The sequence below is a fragment of the Vulpes vulpes genome, chromosome 3, assembly GCF_048418805.1.
Source record: "Vulpes vulpes isolate BD-2025 chromosome 3, VulVul3, whole genome shotgun sequence".
NCBI lineage: Eukaryota > Metazoa > Chordata > Mammalia > Carnivora > Canidae > Vulpes > Vulpes vulpes.
The window spans coordinates 130,855,869-130,871,280 of record NC_132782.1 but is presented as its reverse complement, the minus strand read 5'-3'; the positions used below and the strand labels follow the sequence as shown (position 1 = coordinate 130,871,280).

Sequence of the window (15,412 nt, the reverse complement as noted above, 5' to 3'; positions counted from 1 at the left end):
TTTTTTTTTTTTTAAATTTTAGCCATCTTAACAGATGTTAAGGTTATATCTTATTGTGGTTTTGATTTGCATTTCCCTGAAGATTAGGGATGTTGAGCATCTTTTAAACATATATACCTTAGGGGTGCCTGGTTAAGTGTCTGCTTTCAGCTCAGGTCATGATTCCGGGGTCCTAGGATTGAGCCCTGGATGGGGCTCTGAACTCAGCAGGGGGTCTGCCTCTTCCTCTCTCCTCTCTACCCCCCCCCCCGCCCCATTTGTGTGCTCTCTCTTAAATAAATGAAATCTTAAAAAAAAAAAAAAGTGTTTTAAATCTTTGTTACTTTTCTCTTTTTTTCAATTTAATTATTTTGGGGTGCAGGTTATTTGTGGAAGAAACTAGGTCATTTGACATGTAGATTTCCCAACTTGGATTTTGCTGATTACATCTGTATTGTACAGTTGAACGTCATTTCTCTGCATTTTCTATAAATTGGTGGTTAGATCTAGAAGTTATCCCAGATTGCCTTTTTTTTTTTTTTTTTGCAAGACTATTTCATAGGTGTGGTCTTCTCCCACCAAGAAGCATATAGTGGTTGTTTCTCTTGTGCTGTTAGAGCCACTGGTACTCAATGCCTAGATCCATTTATTTATTAGGTATTGAAAAATGTATTTTTAAATTCATGTCTTTTTCACGTAATGGCTTGAATTAATTGATTAATTATTAAAATATTATTTATTTATTCATGAGAGAGTGAAAGAGGCAGAGACACAGGCAGAGGGAGAAGCAGGCTCTATCCAGGGAGCCTGACGTGGGACTCGATCCCGGGTCTCCAGGATCACGCCCGGGCTGAAGGCAGGTGCTAAACCGCTGAGCCACCCAGGGCTGCCCCTTGAATATATTCATAAAGAAAACTTACCCCATTTTCAGTAAGTACTTTACTTGTTCTCTCTGTGCTTTCTGTTTCCCTTTATTCAGTTCTTTGAATGGATAAGCTTTTCTCCATCTCCTGATATGATATATAAATACAAGATGTGACTAGGGATCCACCTGTCCTTTTATGCAGACTTCCACATATTCTTCTATTCTTTGAGCTCACCTGACCTCTGTCTTTTGAGTCCGGTGCCACCAGTTCTTCAGTCTTTGGGGTTCTGAGGGACAAGTGGGTTGTTTCTCATCATTTTTTTTCCCTCCTGGGTGCTTAAGTTTAATTTTCTCCATTTTGTCAGTGTTTATTATTTCAGCTGCTTTCCATTTTCGTATATTGTGATTTAGAGTTTCACCTATAGTCTAGTATGATTGAAGATGGAGTGGTTTTAAGTTTTTCTTTTCTCTTTGTTTTAGCATGAGAAGGGGCAGAGAATTTTCACTTTGCTGTTTTACTATAGTAAAGTTCTCATTCCATTTCTCTTCTCATTTTTATTCAGGGCTCCAAATACCATCACTGTTTTCATGACTTCAAGTCTTTATTTCCAAACCTGATTTTCTTTCTGAGCTGTGCATCTTTTTATCCAACTACTTCCTAGATTTCCTGGTTATTCTTCCCCAGATATTTGCCAATTTTATCAGTGCAATTTATAAATGAAAATTAAAATTTTTCTTCCTGATAGTCTGTTACTAGTGTATAGAAGTGCAACAGATTTTGGTATATTGACTTTGTATCCTGAATTCATTTATTAGTTCTAACAGTTTTTTGGTGGAGTCTTAGGGATTTTCTATATATAACATCATATCATCTGCAAATAGTAACAGGTTTACTTCTTCCTTTCTAATTTGGATGTCTTTTATTTCTTTTTCTCGCCTAATTGCTGCAGCTATTGCTTCCAATACTATGTTGAGAAAGATAGGTGAAAGAGGGCATCCTTGTCTTGTTCCTGATCTTAGAGGAAAAATTTTCAGCTTTTCACTGCTGAGTATGAGTTAGCTGTGGGTTTGTCATATATGGTCTTGATTATGTTGAGATGTGTTCCCTCTAGTCCCACTTTGTTGAGAGTTTTATCATAAATGAATGTTGACTTTTATCAAATGCTTTTTCTGTATCTGTTGTGATCATAAGATTTTTATCCTCTATTTGTGGTGTGGTGTATCACATTGATTTTTGTGGATGTTGAACCATCTTGTATCTGGAATAAATCCCGCATAATTATGGTGTTTGATTCCTTTAATGTATTATTGAGTTCAGTTTACTTAATATTTTATTGAGGATTTTTGCATCAGTGTTCAAGAATATTACCCTGTGATTTTCTTTTGTTGTGGCATCCCTGTCTGGGTTTAGTATCAGAATAATACTGGCCTCATTAATGAGTTTGGAAATGTTATCTTTTTTTCTGTTTTTTTGGAAGAGTTTGAGAAGATTCTTTGAAAGTTTGGTAGAATTCACCAGTGAAGATGTCTTGTTTTGAACTTCGGTTTTTTTGGGAGTTTTTGATTACTGATTTGATCTCCTTAGTGGTAATTGGTATGTTTAGATTTTCTGTTTCTTCATGATTCAGTCTTGGTAGGTTGTATGTTTCTAGCAATGTATTTCTTTTAGATTGTCTATTGGTTTATAATTGTGTATAGTAATCCTTTGTATTTCTCTGGTATCAGTTTTAGTGTCTTCTCTTTCATTTCTGATTTTATTTTTATGGTTTTGTGGGTTTTTGACATAGAGTTGACACACAATATTATATTAGTTTTACATTATGTTCTTCTCACCATAAGTGTAGCTATCACCCCACAATGCTTTTACAATGTCATTGACTATATTCCCTATTGTACCTTTTATCTCTATGACTTACTCATTTCTTAGTGAATACCTCTACTGAGGTATCAGATTTTTCATCATCAGTGCTGAATATTAAATGTAATATAGGTACATCATCAAACTTCTTAGGGAAAATATTTTCAACATCAAATTCCATATCCAGGAAACAGTCCATCATGAGTTTAGGATTGAGATAGGTTTAGATACATAAAGGCTCAGGAAATGTACATGTAGGGGCATCTGATGACACAGTTAAGTGTCTGGTGATTTCAGCTCAGGTCATGATCTTAGGGTCCTGGGATCGAGCTCCACATCAGGGTCCATACTCAGGACAGAGTCTGCTTGAGACTGTCTTTCCCTTTTTCTCTGACCTCCCCTTCACTTGTTCTCACTCTCTCTAAAATAAAATAAATAAGTTATAAAAAAGAAAATGTACATGTATATATCCTTTAATTGCAAGCCGTAGCTCCAACAAAAGAATATGTAATCAAGAAAATAGAGTGATAAGAGAAACTCTGAAGATGATAAGGCCTAGAGAGTAATCAGTGCAGAGTGGTGCAGGAATATGGAGAGCTCTAGAAGCAAGAGTTACCTGTAGAGAAAAAGGTTTTAATAAATTCTTGACAATTTGAAACCAAGGAAACAAAGGAACACGTTAATAAGCAATTCCAGGAAAAAAAAAAGTAAGAAAGATTGTTTGATGGAAGTGTGCCATTTAGCTTTGCAGTGATGAATATTTATAGTTTTAATTAGTTAAAACATAATTTTATTTATTAATATTTTATCTAAGTTCAGTTTTCCAACATGTAGTATAACACCCAGTGCTCATCATGTGCCCTCCTTAATGCTTGTCACCCAGTTATCCTGTTCCCCCACCTACCTCTCCTTCTGCACCCCTTTTTTGTTTCCCAGAGTTAGGAGTCTCTCATGGTCTGTCTGCTTCTCTAATTTTTCCCCACTCATTTCTTCCTTTCCCTTATGTGTGGGTCCTTTCCTTATTTTTTATATTCCACATATGAGTGAAACCATATGATAATTGTCTTTCTCTGATGGACTTAGTTCATTTGGCATAATACCCTCCAGTTCCAGTTCCATCCATATCAACACATTATTGATTTCATGAAATTAGTCCAATAAGATTGTAGAGTTTGGGAGTTGGTAGTTACATTTTTTTTAAAAAAGATTTTATTTATTCATGAGAGACGCAGAAAGAGAGGCGCAGAGACAAAGAGACATAGAGGGAGAAGTAAGCTTCTTGTGGGAGCCTGATGCAGGACTGATCCCAGGACTCTGGGATCATGACCTGCGCCAAAGGCAGCTGCTCAGCCACTGAGCCAACCATGTGCCCTGCAATTTTTTTAAAAGATTATTTATTTATTTATTTATTTATTTATTTATTTATTTATTTATTTATTTATTTATGATAGACATAGAGAGAGAGAGGCAGAGACACAGGAGGAGGGAGAAGCAGGCCCCATGCTGGGAGCCCAACGCGGGACTCGATCCCAGGACTCCAGGATCGCCCCTGGGCCAAAGGCAGGTGCCAGACCGCTGAGCCACCCAGGGATCTCCCCTGCAATTTTTTATAATAAGTTAGATGTGAGGTGCACGTGGGCGCCCCAGTCAGTTAAGTGCCTTCAGCTCAGGTCACAGTCCTGGGAGTCCTGGGATTGAGCCTTGCATCAGGCTCCTGCTTAGTAGGAAGTCTGGTTCTCCATCTCCCTCTGCCCTTCCCCCTCCTAATAGTGTTCCCTCTCTCTCTCTCTCTCTCTCTCTCTCTCTCTCTCTCGATCACTCTCTCTCAAGTAAAATAAAATCTTTTTTAAAAAGTTAAAAAAAGACTTGAAATAGATCCATTAAAAAGAGAAATATAAGCACATGCACATTATTTAGAGCTACGGAGGTAACCTCCCAGAAGAAATAGTTGAAAGAGTTAAGAAAGAAAGCACCAACCTCTGGAGAGCAAGATTGAGATGTAGGAAGGGATGGGTGGGCAACTATTGCATTTCATTTTAAACCTTTTTATCTACTTGAAATTTTAAAAATATGCATTGTTATGTTTTTATAATTTCTAAAACTAAGGATTAGAGTAGAGCCAGTCATTAAGGTGCCTGCTTTATGATTTCTATTTTCTCAGTCTGACCCTGGTCCTCTTTGATGTTCTACTTTCAAGGAAATCTCTACCAAAAAGAATTTAGCCAGCCTCAAGCTTCATTTTACTTACACCTTCTGCAAGAGATGAAAGAGAATTATTTTCCCATACCTTTAATCCAGGCCCAAGCTTCAGTAGATTGTCTTCTGCTTGCACCTGGGCCCTGGTTCAGCCCTGCACAGCCTCATGAGTTTAACCATATCGTTGTGAAAAATCTCACCAAATGTGGCACTTGTTAGGTTATGTTATATTGTTCACATGTGATTCACCCACACATGTACTACTTTTTCCTGAGATGGGAAGAAATTGTGTGAAAAAGCCTGGGATAGATGGCAGCTTTTGTTTTTTAAGAGATGAGATTGGTTAGGACGGGACAGATAAAAGGATAGTGGCAATCAGTATTTTCTTCTCTTTTGTAGCATTGCCTGTTATTTCCTGCAATTGCATACTCTTTTGACTTTTTGGAGTAGGGTGAGTCAGTGAGAGAAATGTTCTACTGGAGGGTGACAATGCAAAGTGAGACTAGGTTTTCCTTCCTTTGCTGCCAAGTGGAACTTCATGGGTTGAAGAGTAGTGATAAGGGTACTAGAGACTTAGTGGGGGGATCAGTCATGACTGATTGGGTTATCAGAGAATAGGAGGGGAAACTCAGCAGCAGAGGGATGAAAGTTCCTTATGGGGAGATAAGTCCTATGTTGGGGTAGTGGCATTTGGCTCTTAAGAGATTGCCTTTAATTAAATTACCAGTTAACTATTGGTAATTTGCTGATTATTGATTATGTTCTTAATACATTCTGGCACTAGGCTAGGTCTGGGGAAGGAATGGTAAACAAAATGGGACATTTTCCCTCTGAATACAAACTGTTGAGGAAGTGGAGAGTAGATGAAGATAACTAAGGCAATTGGAACACAGTATGTGAAATACAGTGATGGGAGAACTATTGCATACCAAGAGAACATCTAACCTGAACTAGGTGGGTGAGGTTGAATCAGGAAAAGAGACTTAAGAAGGAAGGTCTAGTTGAGTCTTCCCTATCAAAATCTTGGACCCTGAAGATAGAGACCTTGACTATCTTATTCACCAGGCTTAGAACAGATACTTACTAAATATTTATTGAAGGAAAAATAATTAACCTGAAAGTAAAATTTCTTCATATTTTTTTGCCATTTATTGAGAAGATAGTTCTTAATCTATGTTTTTCAATATTGGCCTCATAGATTATTGTAGACAAAAGAAATTAACTGTCTGTGGTCTCCCATGTAATATTCAGATAGTTTCCTTGTTAAGTGGGGGATATGCACTTTACTTGGCAGTAGAATGAAATTTAACTTTATCTAACTCCATTTGGGAGAAGCAACAGTATTATTGGCACTAGTAACATGAAAAACAAAAAGGCATGGACTGGAGATTTGATGGGTCTTGAGAAGAACATGGGCACCTTACATAACCCAACAACAGAGGTTGAGAGTACACAGCTTAAGGAAAGGGCAAGCACACCAACTACTTTATTTGCTTTGGTTTTCTGTTTAAATTTTCTCTGATCTGATTTTTTTTTCTTTAAATTCAGTTTGCCAACATATAATGTAACACCCAATGCTCATCCCATCAGGTGCCCTCCTTAGTGCCTGTCACCTAGTCACTCCTTTCCCCCACCCTCTGTTTCCCAGAGTTAGGAATCTCATGGTTTGACTTCCTCTAATTTTTCCCCAGTTTCCCTCTTTTCCCTTGTAGTCCCGTTCACTATTTCTTATATTCCACATATGATTAAAACCATATGATGATTGTCTTTCTCCACTTATTTCACTCAGCGTAATGTCTCCCAGTTCCATCCACATCGAAGCAAATGGTAGGTGTTCATCCTTTCTGACAGCTGAGTGTGTGTGTATTCTGGTCTGATTCCTTAAACAGGCAAGGCAGCCTAGCCTGAATGCAAGAGGAGAGATACAGCTTTGTAGCAACTGACCAGAGCCAGCTGAGCACCCTAAGTACTGATCCTCCTATCAAAAAGTCTTTGTTATGGCACTTTTGTAGTGTGTGAGCTAGAAAAAGTATTTCCAACATGTATAACAAAGTGTTATTCATAATATATAAGGTGCTCTTAAGTCATTATGAAAAAGATGAACATTTCAGTTTTATTTTTTTTAATTTATTTTATTTTAAAAATTTTTAAATTTATTTATGATAGTCATACAGAGAGAGAGAGAGAGAGAGGCAGAGACACAGGCAGAGGGAGAAGCAGGCTCCATGCACTGGGAGCCTGACATGGGATTCGATCCCGGGTCTCCAGGATCGCGCCCTGGGCCAAAGGCAGGCGCCAAACTGCTGCGCCACCCAGGGATCCCAACATTTCAGTTTTAAAAAAAGACAGGATATCTCCTGTTTCAGAAGACATACAAATTAACAAACCTGTGGAAAAAATCCTTTTTTTTTTTTTAATTTTTTATTTATTTATGATAGTCAAACACACACAGAGAGAGAGAGAGAGAGAGAGAGAGAGAGAGGCAGAGACACAGGCGGAGGGAGAAGCAGGCTCCATGCACCGGGAGCCTGATGTGGGATTCGATCTCGAGTCTCCAGGATCGCGCCCTGGGCCAAAGGCAGGCGCCAAACCGCTGCGCCACCCAGGGATCCCATCCTTTTCTAATAATAATAGAACTATAGATAGAAATCTGTGTGTGTGTATGTGTGTGTTGTCTGTCGAATAGGAAAAGGATAAATACTGTTGGTGAAGGTATGGGCCTTCAAGTACTGTTGTGGTAGTGTCAGTGAGACTACTTTTTTGGAGATTCATTTGACATTGTAACTTAAAATACATATAATGTAAAATGGGGTGTTTAAATGAAGTAGTTTTGGCCGTGAGATGATAATTGAAACTGGGTGGTGAGTACCTGATGATTTGTTATACTTGTTTGGTCTGCTTTTGCATATGTTTGTAATTTTCTACAGCAAAAAAGGAAAAATGTGTATATTCTCTGATACAGTAATTATTTTTTATTAATTTATCTCATGTAGTGGCAGAAACACTTAAAAATGTAAAAGGATGAGCTTTATATTGCTTGTAATAGTAAAACATTGAAAACATACTAAATGTTCTTCAGTTGGGTTGTATTTGGAAAGTAGCTTGGCATTTGAAGAAACAATTATCTTACATACTTTTGTTTTATACTTACATAAATGGATATAACATTGTCAAGATACATTACTATATGTATGAGAAAAGTTATAGACGGTATATTTAATATTCCGCTCTTTATTAAAACATTAATTATGTCTTTATATGTGGTATTTACATAGGAAAAGTCAGGAGATTAACAGTTCTTTTGTGGGAGGAAGTAACATGGAAATTTTTCATTTTCCACTCTTTCTGTATTATTTACCATTTTATGTTTACCTTTAATCAGAAAGGAAATAATAAATTCTAAAATTAGAAAAACTAATTTGGCTTCTAATAAAGGTCACATTCTAGAGAAGAGGGAAGTAATCAGTGACAATAATGGGTGAAATAACCTTGGGGGAGGAATAAATGTAGTGTTTATCCTTATTACGTTTGAGTTGTGCTATATTATAGGTCATTTGCTTTACTTTCTTGCTTTATTTTTTGTTAGTTTCTTTGGGCAAAAATTCTAAAAGGATAATACTTTCCATAAATACCAGTTTATTAATGCAGTTTTGTATGATTTATGTTCTTCATGTTTATGTGAATAAAAGATTGTATTTGTTGTGGTATGTGAATTAGATTCTATTGTTTATTCAGAACAAAACAGATTATTTGTGCATGCAATCATTTTAAGAAATAATCTAACTCTTTATTTTTTTTTTAATTAATTTTTATTGGTGTTCAATTTACCAACATACAGAAAAACACCCAGTGCTCATCCCGTCAAGCGTCCACCTCAGTGCCCGTCACCCATTCCCCTCCAACACCCGCCCTCCTCCCCCCTTCCACCACCCCTAGTTCGTTTCCCCGAGTTAGGAGTCTTTATGTTCTGTCTCCCTTCCTGATATTTCCCAACATTTCTTCTCCCTTCCTTTATATTCCCTTTCACTATTATTTATATTCCCCAAATGAATGAGAACATACACTGCTTGTCCTTCTCCGATTGACTTATTTCACTCAGCATAATACCCTCCAGTTCCATCCACGTTGAAGCAAATGGTGGGTATTTGTCGTTTCTAATCGCTGAGTAATATTCCATTGTATACATAAACCACATCTTCTTTATCCATTCATCTTTCGATGGACACCGAGGCTCCTTCCACAGTTTGGCTATTGTGGCCATTGCTGATAGAAACATCGGGGTGCAGGTGTCCCGACGTTTCGTTGCATCTGAATCTTTGGGGTAAATCCCCAGCAGTGCAATTGCTGGGTCGTAGGGCAGGTCTATTTTTAACTCTTTGAGGAACCTCCACACAGTTTTCCAGAGTGGCTGCACCAGTTCACATTCCCACCAACAGTGTAAGAGGGTTCCCTTTTCTCCGCATCCTCTCCAACATTTGTTGTTTCCTGCCTTGTTAATTTTCCCCATTCTCACTGGTGTGAGGTGGTATCTCATTGTGGTTTTGATTTGTATTTCCCTGATGGCAAGTGATGCAGAGTAATCTAACTCTTTAAATATAGATTTTTCTTGAATTGCTTCAACATTATACATTTCCATATAACCTTTCTACCTTTTATGTATCATGACCTATGCAGAGCATTGTAAGACAGACACATTCCCTGTTTTTGGTGTGGAGTATTTGAGTGAGGGAACAGTGATTTGTGTTGCAGTGGGCTGAAGAGTAAATGGGGAAGAATATAGTAGAGAGAGTTGGGAGTGTGTAAATTTCCTCCAAAGGTTTGGCTCTGAATGGGAGGAAAGAAAATGGGAGTGTGGTGGAAGGGAGCAGGGAGCATAAGGAAACAAGGGAATTTTAGTTCTCTTTTCCCTCAAAGATCCTTACAACATTTTAAGAGAGTAAGGTGGGAGACAGTTGTGAAAAAGAATCTGTTGAAGCAATAGCATAGCATACAAAACCAATCTGGGAATGTTTGCAATTTTGATTTTTGTACATTTTCCAGTCTAGAATTGGAAGATTCTAGGTCCGAGTAGCCACCTTGGCATTCTATTAAGTCATTTTTCACCTATAATTAATTATATTGCTTGCTGTGCACACAAGTGGGGGGAGGAGCAGAGGTAAAAGCAGACTCCCTGCTGAGCAGGGAGCCCAATGTGGTTCTCAGTTCCTGGACCCTGAGATCATGACCTCAGCTGAAGGCAGAAGCTTAACCGGCAGAGCCACCCAGGTGCCCTGGATTTATAGTTTTCCAGAAAGTACTTACTGTGATATGAGTCATTTTCATATTGTGATTTGAAGGCAATAAGTTGTTTAGTGTCTAGTGAAAGAAGATTCTCAGCCTAGCATTGAGCACTCCTGTTGGTAAGATTAATCGTAGTTATTCATTCTCCTTTTTTCTCTCTAGCACTCATCTTGTCAGACTTTTAACTCCTTAATCATCATACTAAATGCCTTTCCTTACAGCTATCTCTGGCAGACATAGTCCCTTTATTTAGATACATGGTAACATATATTCTTTTATTTAGAGCATGGTTCTCATAGTGTGAGATGGATCACACTACACTACATCCATCACTACAATAGATCCTTGTAGAAGTCTGAAAGATCAAAATTATTTTCTTAATACTTAGATGTTATTTGCCTTCTTCACTGTGTTGATCTCTGTATAGATGGCATGAAAACAATGTTTGGTCAAACTTCTGTGTACATTAGCATAAACAAGACAATATTCTTTATTGTTGAGCACTTACAGTAAAAACAAAAACAAAAAACCCTCCATATACATCAACGTGCCCGCACACACAGAGAAAACCCTGTTTCACTTAAGAACATTCTTTTTTTTTTTTTCCCTTGAGATTTTATTTATTTATTCTTGAAAGACTCAGAGAGGCAGAGACATAGACAGAGGGAGAAGCAGGCTCCCCATGGAGAGCCCGGTATGGGATTCTATCCCAGCACCCCAGGACCATGCCCTGAGCCAAAGGCAAACGCTCAACCACTGAGCCACCCAGGTGCCCCTGAGTTTAGATTTTTAATGTCGTGTGAGATGAACTAGGAAGTATACATAAGGTATTTATGTCATTGTTTTTAGTTGTCAGCTGAAGTAGCAGCTTTTTCACGGACTATTATTTTTACTTGAAATGGACTAACTTGGGTATATGGCAGATACTTTAGGTCGTTTTACCATTTGTCCTACTTGTAGTTTGCTGAGCTTCTTGGATGTGCAGATTAATTTTTTTTTAAGATTTTTATTTATTTGAGAGAGAGTGTGTGTCTGTGTGTGCATGAATAGGGGGAGAGGCAGAGAGAGAGAGAGATCCCAGAACCTGGGATCATGACCTTATCTGAAGGCAGAGATACTCAACCTACTGAGCTACCAGGTACCCCCAGGTTAATGGTTTTCAACAAATTTGGGAAGATACCAATCATTATTCCTTAAGATATCTTTAAAATGTAGTAGGTCTTTCATTACTAGAGGAGAGGTGGGTGGGGGAATGGGTTAAATAGATGATAGGTATTAAGGAGGGCACTTGTGAAGCACTGAGTGTTGTATGTAAATGATGAATCACTAAATTCTACACCTGAATATAATATCACAATGTATGTTAACTAACTGGAATTTATTTTATGTGATGTTATTTTTTATTTTTATTTATTTTTAAATATTTTATTTATTTATTCATGAGAGACACACACACAGAGAGGCAGAGACACAGGCAGAGGGAGAAGCAGGCTCCATGCAGGGAGCCTGATGTGGGACTTGATCCCGGGACTCCAGGATCACACCCTGGGTGGATGGCGGCGCTAAACCGCTAAGCCACTCTACAGGGGTCAATAAGCCACCCTGATGTTATTTTTTAACTGGGATTTAAATAAAAATTTGAAAAAAAATACAGTATCTTTCAAACTGAAACTCTGTACTACTCTTTAAACACCAGCTCTGCATGCTGACCTCCTCCTGGCTCCAGGCAACCACCGTTTTGCTCTCTGTCTCAATGAATTTGATACTCTAATTACATCATATAAGTGGGATTATGCAATACTTGTTCTTTTTGTCTTGCTTATTTTGCTTAGCAAAATGTCTTCAAGGTTCATCCATGTTCAAGCTGATGACAAGAATTTCCTTGAATTTGTGTATTCTTAGGTATTGCAGTAGGGTAGTTCCAATTCCTAGCTATTGAAACATTTTTTCTTCCCTACTTATTTTTTAGTTTATTTATTTATTTATTTATTTATTTATTTATTTATTTATTTATTATATATATATTTTTATATTATTATATTTTTATTGTTAATTGTTAATTTATTGTTAATTGTTTTTTAAGATTTTATTTATTCATGAGAGACACATAGGCGAGAGAGAAGCAGGCTCCGTGCAGGGAGCCTGATGGTGGGACTCAATCCCGGGACTCCAGAATCACACGTTCAACTGCTCAACCGCTGAGCCACCCAGGTGTCCCACCTACTTGTTTGCTTGTTTGTTTGTTTTTTTAAGATTATTTATTTACTTATTTATACATGAGAGACACAGAGAGAGAGAGGCAGAGATAGGCAGAGGGAGAAGTAGACTCCATAAGGGAGCCTGATGTGGGACTCGATCCCAGTACTTCAGGATCATGCCCTGAGCCAAAGGCAGACCCTCAACCGCTGAACCACCCAGGGGTCCCTACTTGTTTTATTTTTACTTAACTTTTATACTATCTACTTTTCAATTACTGTCTAGTTTTATACATTGTTGTATGTTTAATTAGTAAAGCATCTAAGTAAAGAAAGTGGAACAAAACAAACAGTACTTTGTTACCTTTGAGAAAAGTTGAGAGTAGTTATGCTATGGATATGCTGTGCTGTTTATGGAATAATTAATATGCAAATTATAATGTATTTTTGGGATACAATTTTGGAGTCTCGGTTAAAAAATGTAAGTGATGTTATACCTCTCGTTTGAATATGATTTTGTGAAATTGGTAGTTCTTAATTTTTATAAACTCTTAATCTTTGTATTTGAGGGACTTGGGACATGTTCTCATTAATATACAAGACTTAATTCAGTAGGGTTCCCTGAAAGGAGGTCATCACTACTCTTCCAATGAGTTGAATATATCTAACCACCCCAAAGTCATTGGTCAGTGTGTTTTTACTACCTGTGGCCTAATCATTTTTATTCTTTCTCATGGGCTTATGGAATGTGCCATGTAACTTCTTTTAGTTTATTTAAACCCAGTCATGAGATTTAAGGCATCCTTTGCTCAAGACTGTGGCTTACCTACTTCAGTTTAGAGCTGTTATATTGATAATAGTTGACCTGAATATGTGTGATCTTGGAGTGGTTGCTGAATTCTTGCCTCAGTAAAAGTAGGCACTGAATGAATATTGAGAACATCTACCATTTTAAAGTTATTTGTTCCTAGAGAGCATTTGTGATTTGAGGTTACCTATTATATTTTTCTCCAATTTAAGGTTCTTAATAAATCAAAATTTTTGATTAATATATAAAGCATATCATAAATAAGCTCTATAAGTAAGTTAATCTTATATATGGTCTTTTATTTCCTAAACAGAGACTCTACAGGGGCAGGTAATTCACTGGTCCACAAGCGGTCTCCTTTACGTCGAAACCAAAAGACCCCAACATCCTTGACCAAGCTGTCTTTACAGGATGGACATAAAGTCAAAAAGCCAGCATGTAAATTTGAAGAGGGTCAGGATGTCCTAGCTAGATGGTCAGATGGCTTGTTTTATCTTGGAACTATCAAAAAGGCAAGTTACATTTATATATCTTTTGCTGTTTTTTTTTTGCAGTAAACTTTTAATAATTTTGAATTATAAATTTAACTTCAAAACTTAGTTTTTGACTTACAAGAAAATCACCATAATTCCTTTATATTTCAGATAAACATATTGAAACAGAGCTGCTTCATCATATTTGAAGACAGTTCTAAATCCTGGGTTCTCTGGAAGGACATTCAAACAGGCAGGTGCTACTATTTCTCTTGAACATGATTTACACTAAAATTTGATTTCCTTTAGCCTGTCATTTTCTATTGAGTAACTCTGAATCACCTTTGAGAAAATGTATTCTTCACAGTCCTCAAGGAGTTATAATCTATGTTATTGGCCCTGTAAGAACAGGGATTATTCTTGTTAGAGTAGAGATAGACTAAAGAACAGATGCATCAGTGATGCACATCTATGAACTATTGTTAGGACCCATCTAATAACTTTGAAGAAAAATTTTTAGCCACTGATATGGAAATACTTTGGGCTTCAACTTAACTGTTACTTGCTTATATTAGTAAAAGTAATGCAGAGAGCTAGTATTTATTGATTTCATACTATTTGCCAGATGTTTTGGGGGAAATTAGGGTATTTTAAACAGGTTTAGAGTATTAGAAGTATTCATTAATAAGAATGATTTGAAATGATCAGTTAATTAGAATTTTTAATGTTTAGATGGAAAAATTATTCTGTATTTGTGTAGAAGTAAAAATGAATACAGGTATGACTTGGTTTGGTTATAGGTATGTTTCTTGTAATGCTTTCTATTTTATTATTGTAATAATTTCTATAATTACGTATGCCCTTTGAATCTGCCATATAAACGTGTTATTCTAGATATTTCATGAAAAGTGATTTATAAATTATGACTATTACAAATCTAAGTATTGGGCAGCCCGGGTGGCTCAGTGGTTTAGTGCTGCTTTCAGCCCAGGGTGTGATCCTGGAGACCCGGGATCGAGTCCTGTGTTGGGCTCCCTGCATGGAGCCTGCTTCTCCCTCTGCCTGTGTCTCTGCTTCTCTCTCTCTCTCTTTATCTCTCATGAATAAATAAATAAAATATTAAAAAAAAAATCTAAGTATTTTAGTTGTATACCAAACCCCCACTTTTTTTTTTTTAATTGCAATAAGACCTGTGTTTCATATCTTGTAGAAAGGAGACGTAAATTTTCTTTCCCTGAAGGTTGGATATCTTTCTAAAGTACTTAGTGCTTGGGTTTTTAATTTGAATCCTAAGTGGAACTCTGTGGTAGGTTACTACTGTGTTCTATTTCTTCATTTCATAATTTTTTTAAAGACTAAGAAAGTTTTGGTAAAAGAATTAGAATTTCTAATTACCATATACATGGTTTGGTACTCAGGCTTTTGTGGGGAACTCAATAGCTCGTAACTCTAGTAAAATATCTTTTAAGACAAATTCTTTATAGTTTTTTAAGACTAATCAGTTTAAAGTACTGAAATTATGTTTTGAACCTGAAATTGAGTCAATGAGGAAAGGGATAGGAGGATAGTTCTCCAACAGTAGTGATACTGAGCAGGTCTTGTTACCCTGCATACAGAATTTTTTCTTTCTTAGTTTGTAAACTTGAGTTTTTCTCTGTGGTAGGACTGAAACATGTTATACTGCTTCTGTTCCCCTGTTAGTTATGTGACTCTCTCAACTTTCCAGAGTTCTTGCAGGTTAAAAATAGATCTTTCTGT

The 15,412-nt window shown here is 36.9% G+C and overlaps 1 protein-coding gene across 3 annotated transcripts in view; it reads left to right on the top strand.

Moving 5' to 3' along the window:
* MTF2 (metal response element binding transcription factor 2) overlaps positions 1-15,412 on the top strand; it is a 63,311-nt gene that overhangs the window by 23,197 nt on the left and 24,702 nt on the right. Inside the window, exons 2-4 of one of the 3 annotated variants that reach the window (XM_025996510.2) lie at positions 13,495-13,511; positions 13,592-13,693; positions 13,826-13,907. Coding sequence is in view for 1 of the 3 variants with exons in the window: in XM_025996509.2 (XP_025852294.2) it covers positions 13,495-13,693; positions 13,826-13,907 (281 nt within the window). In the remaining 2 variants the exon portion in view is untranslated. Of the gene's footprint in view, positions 1-13,494; positions 13,694-13,825; positions 13,912-15,412 lie in introns of all 3 variants that reach the window. The other 2 variants (XM_025996511.2, XM_025996509.2) reach the window with 2 other exon arrangements.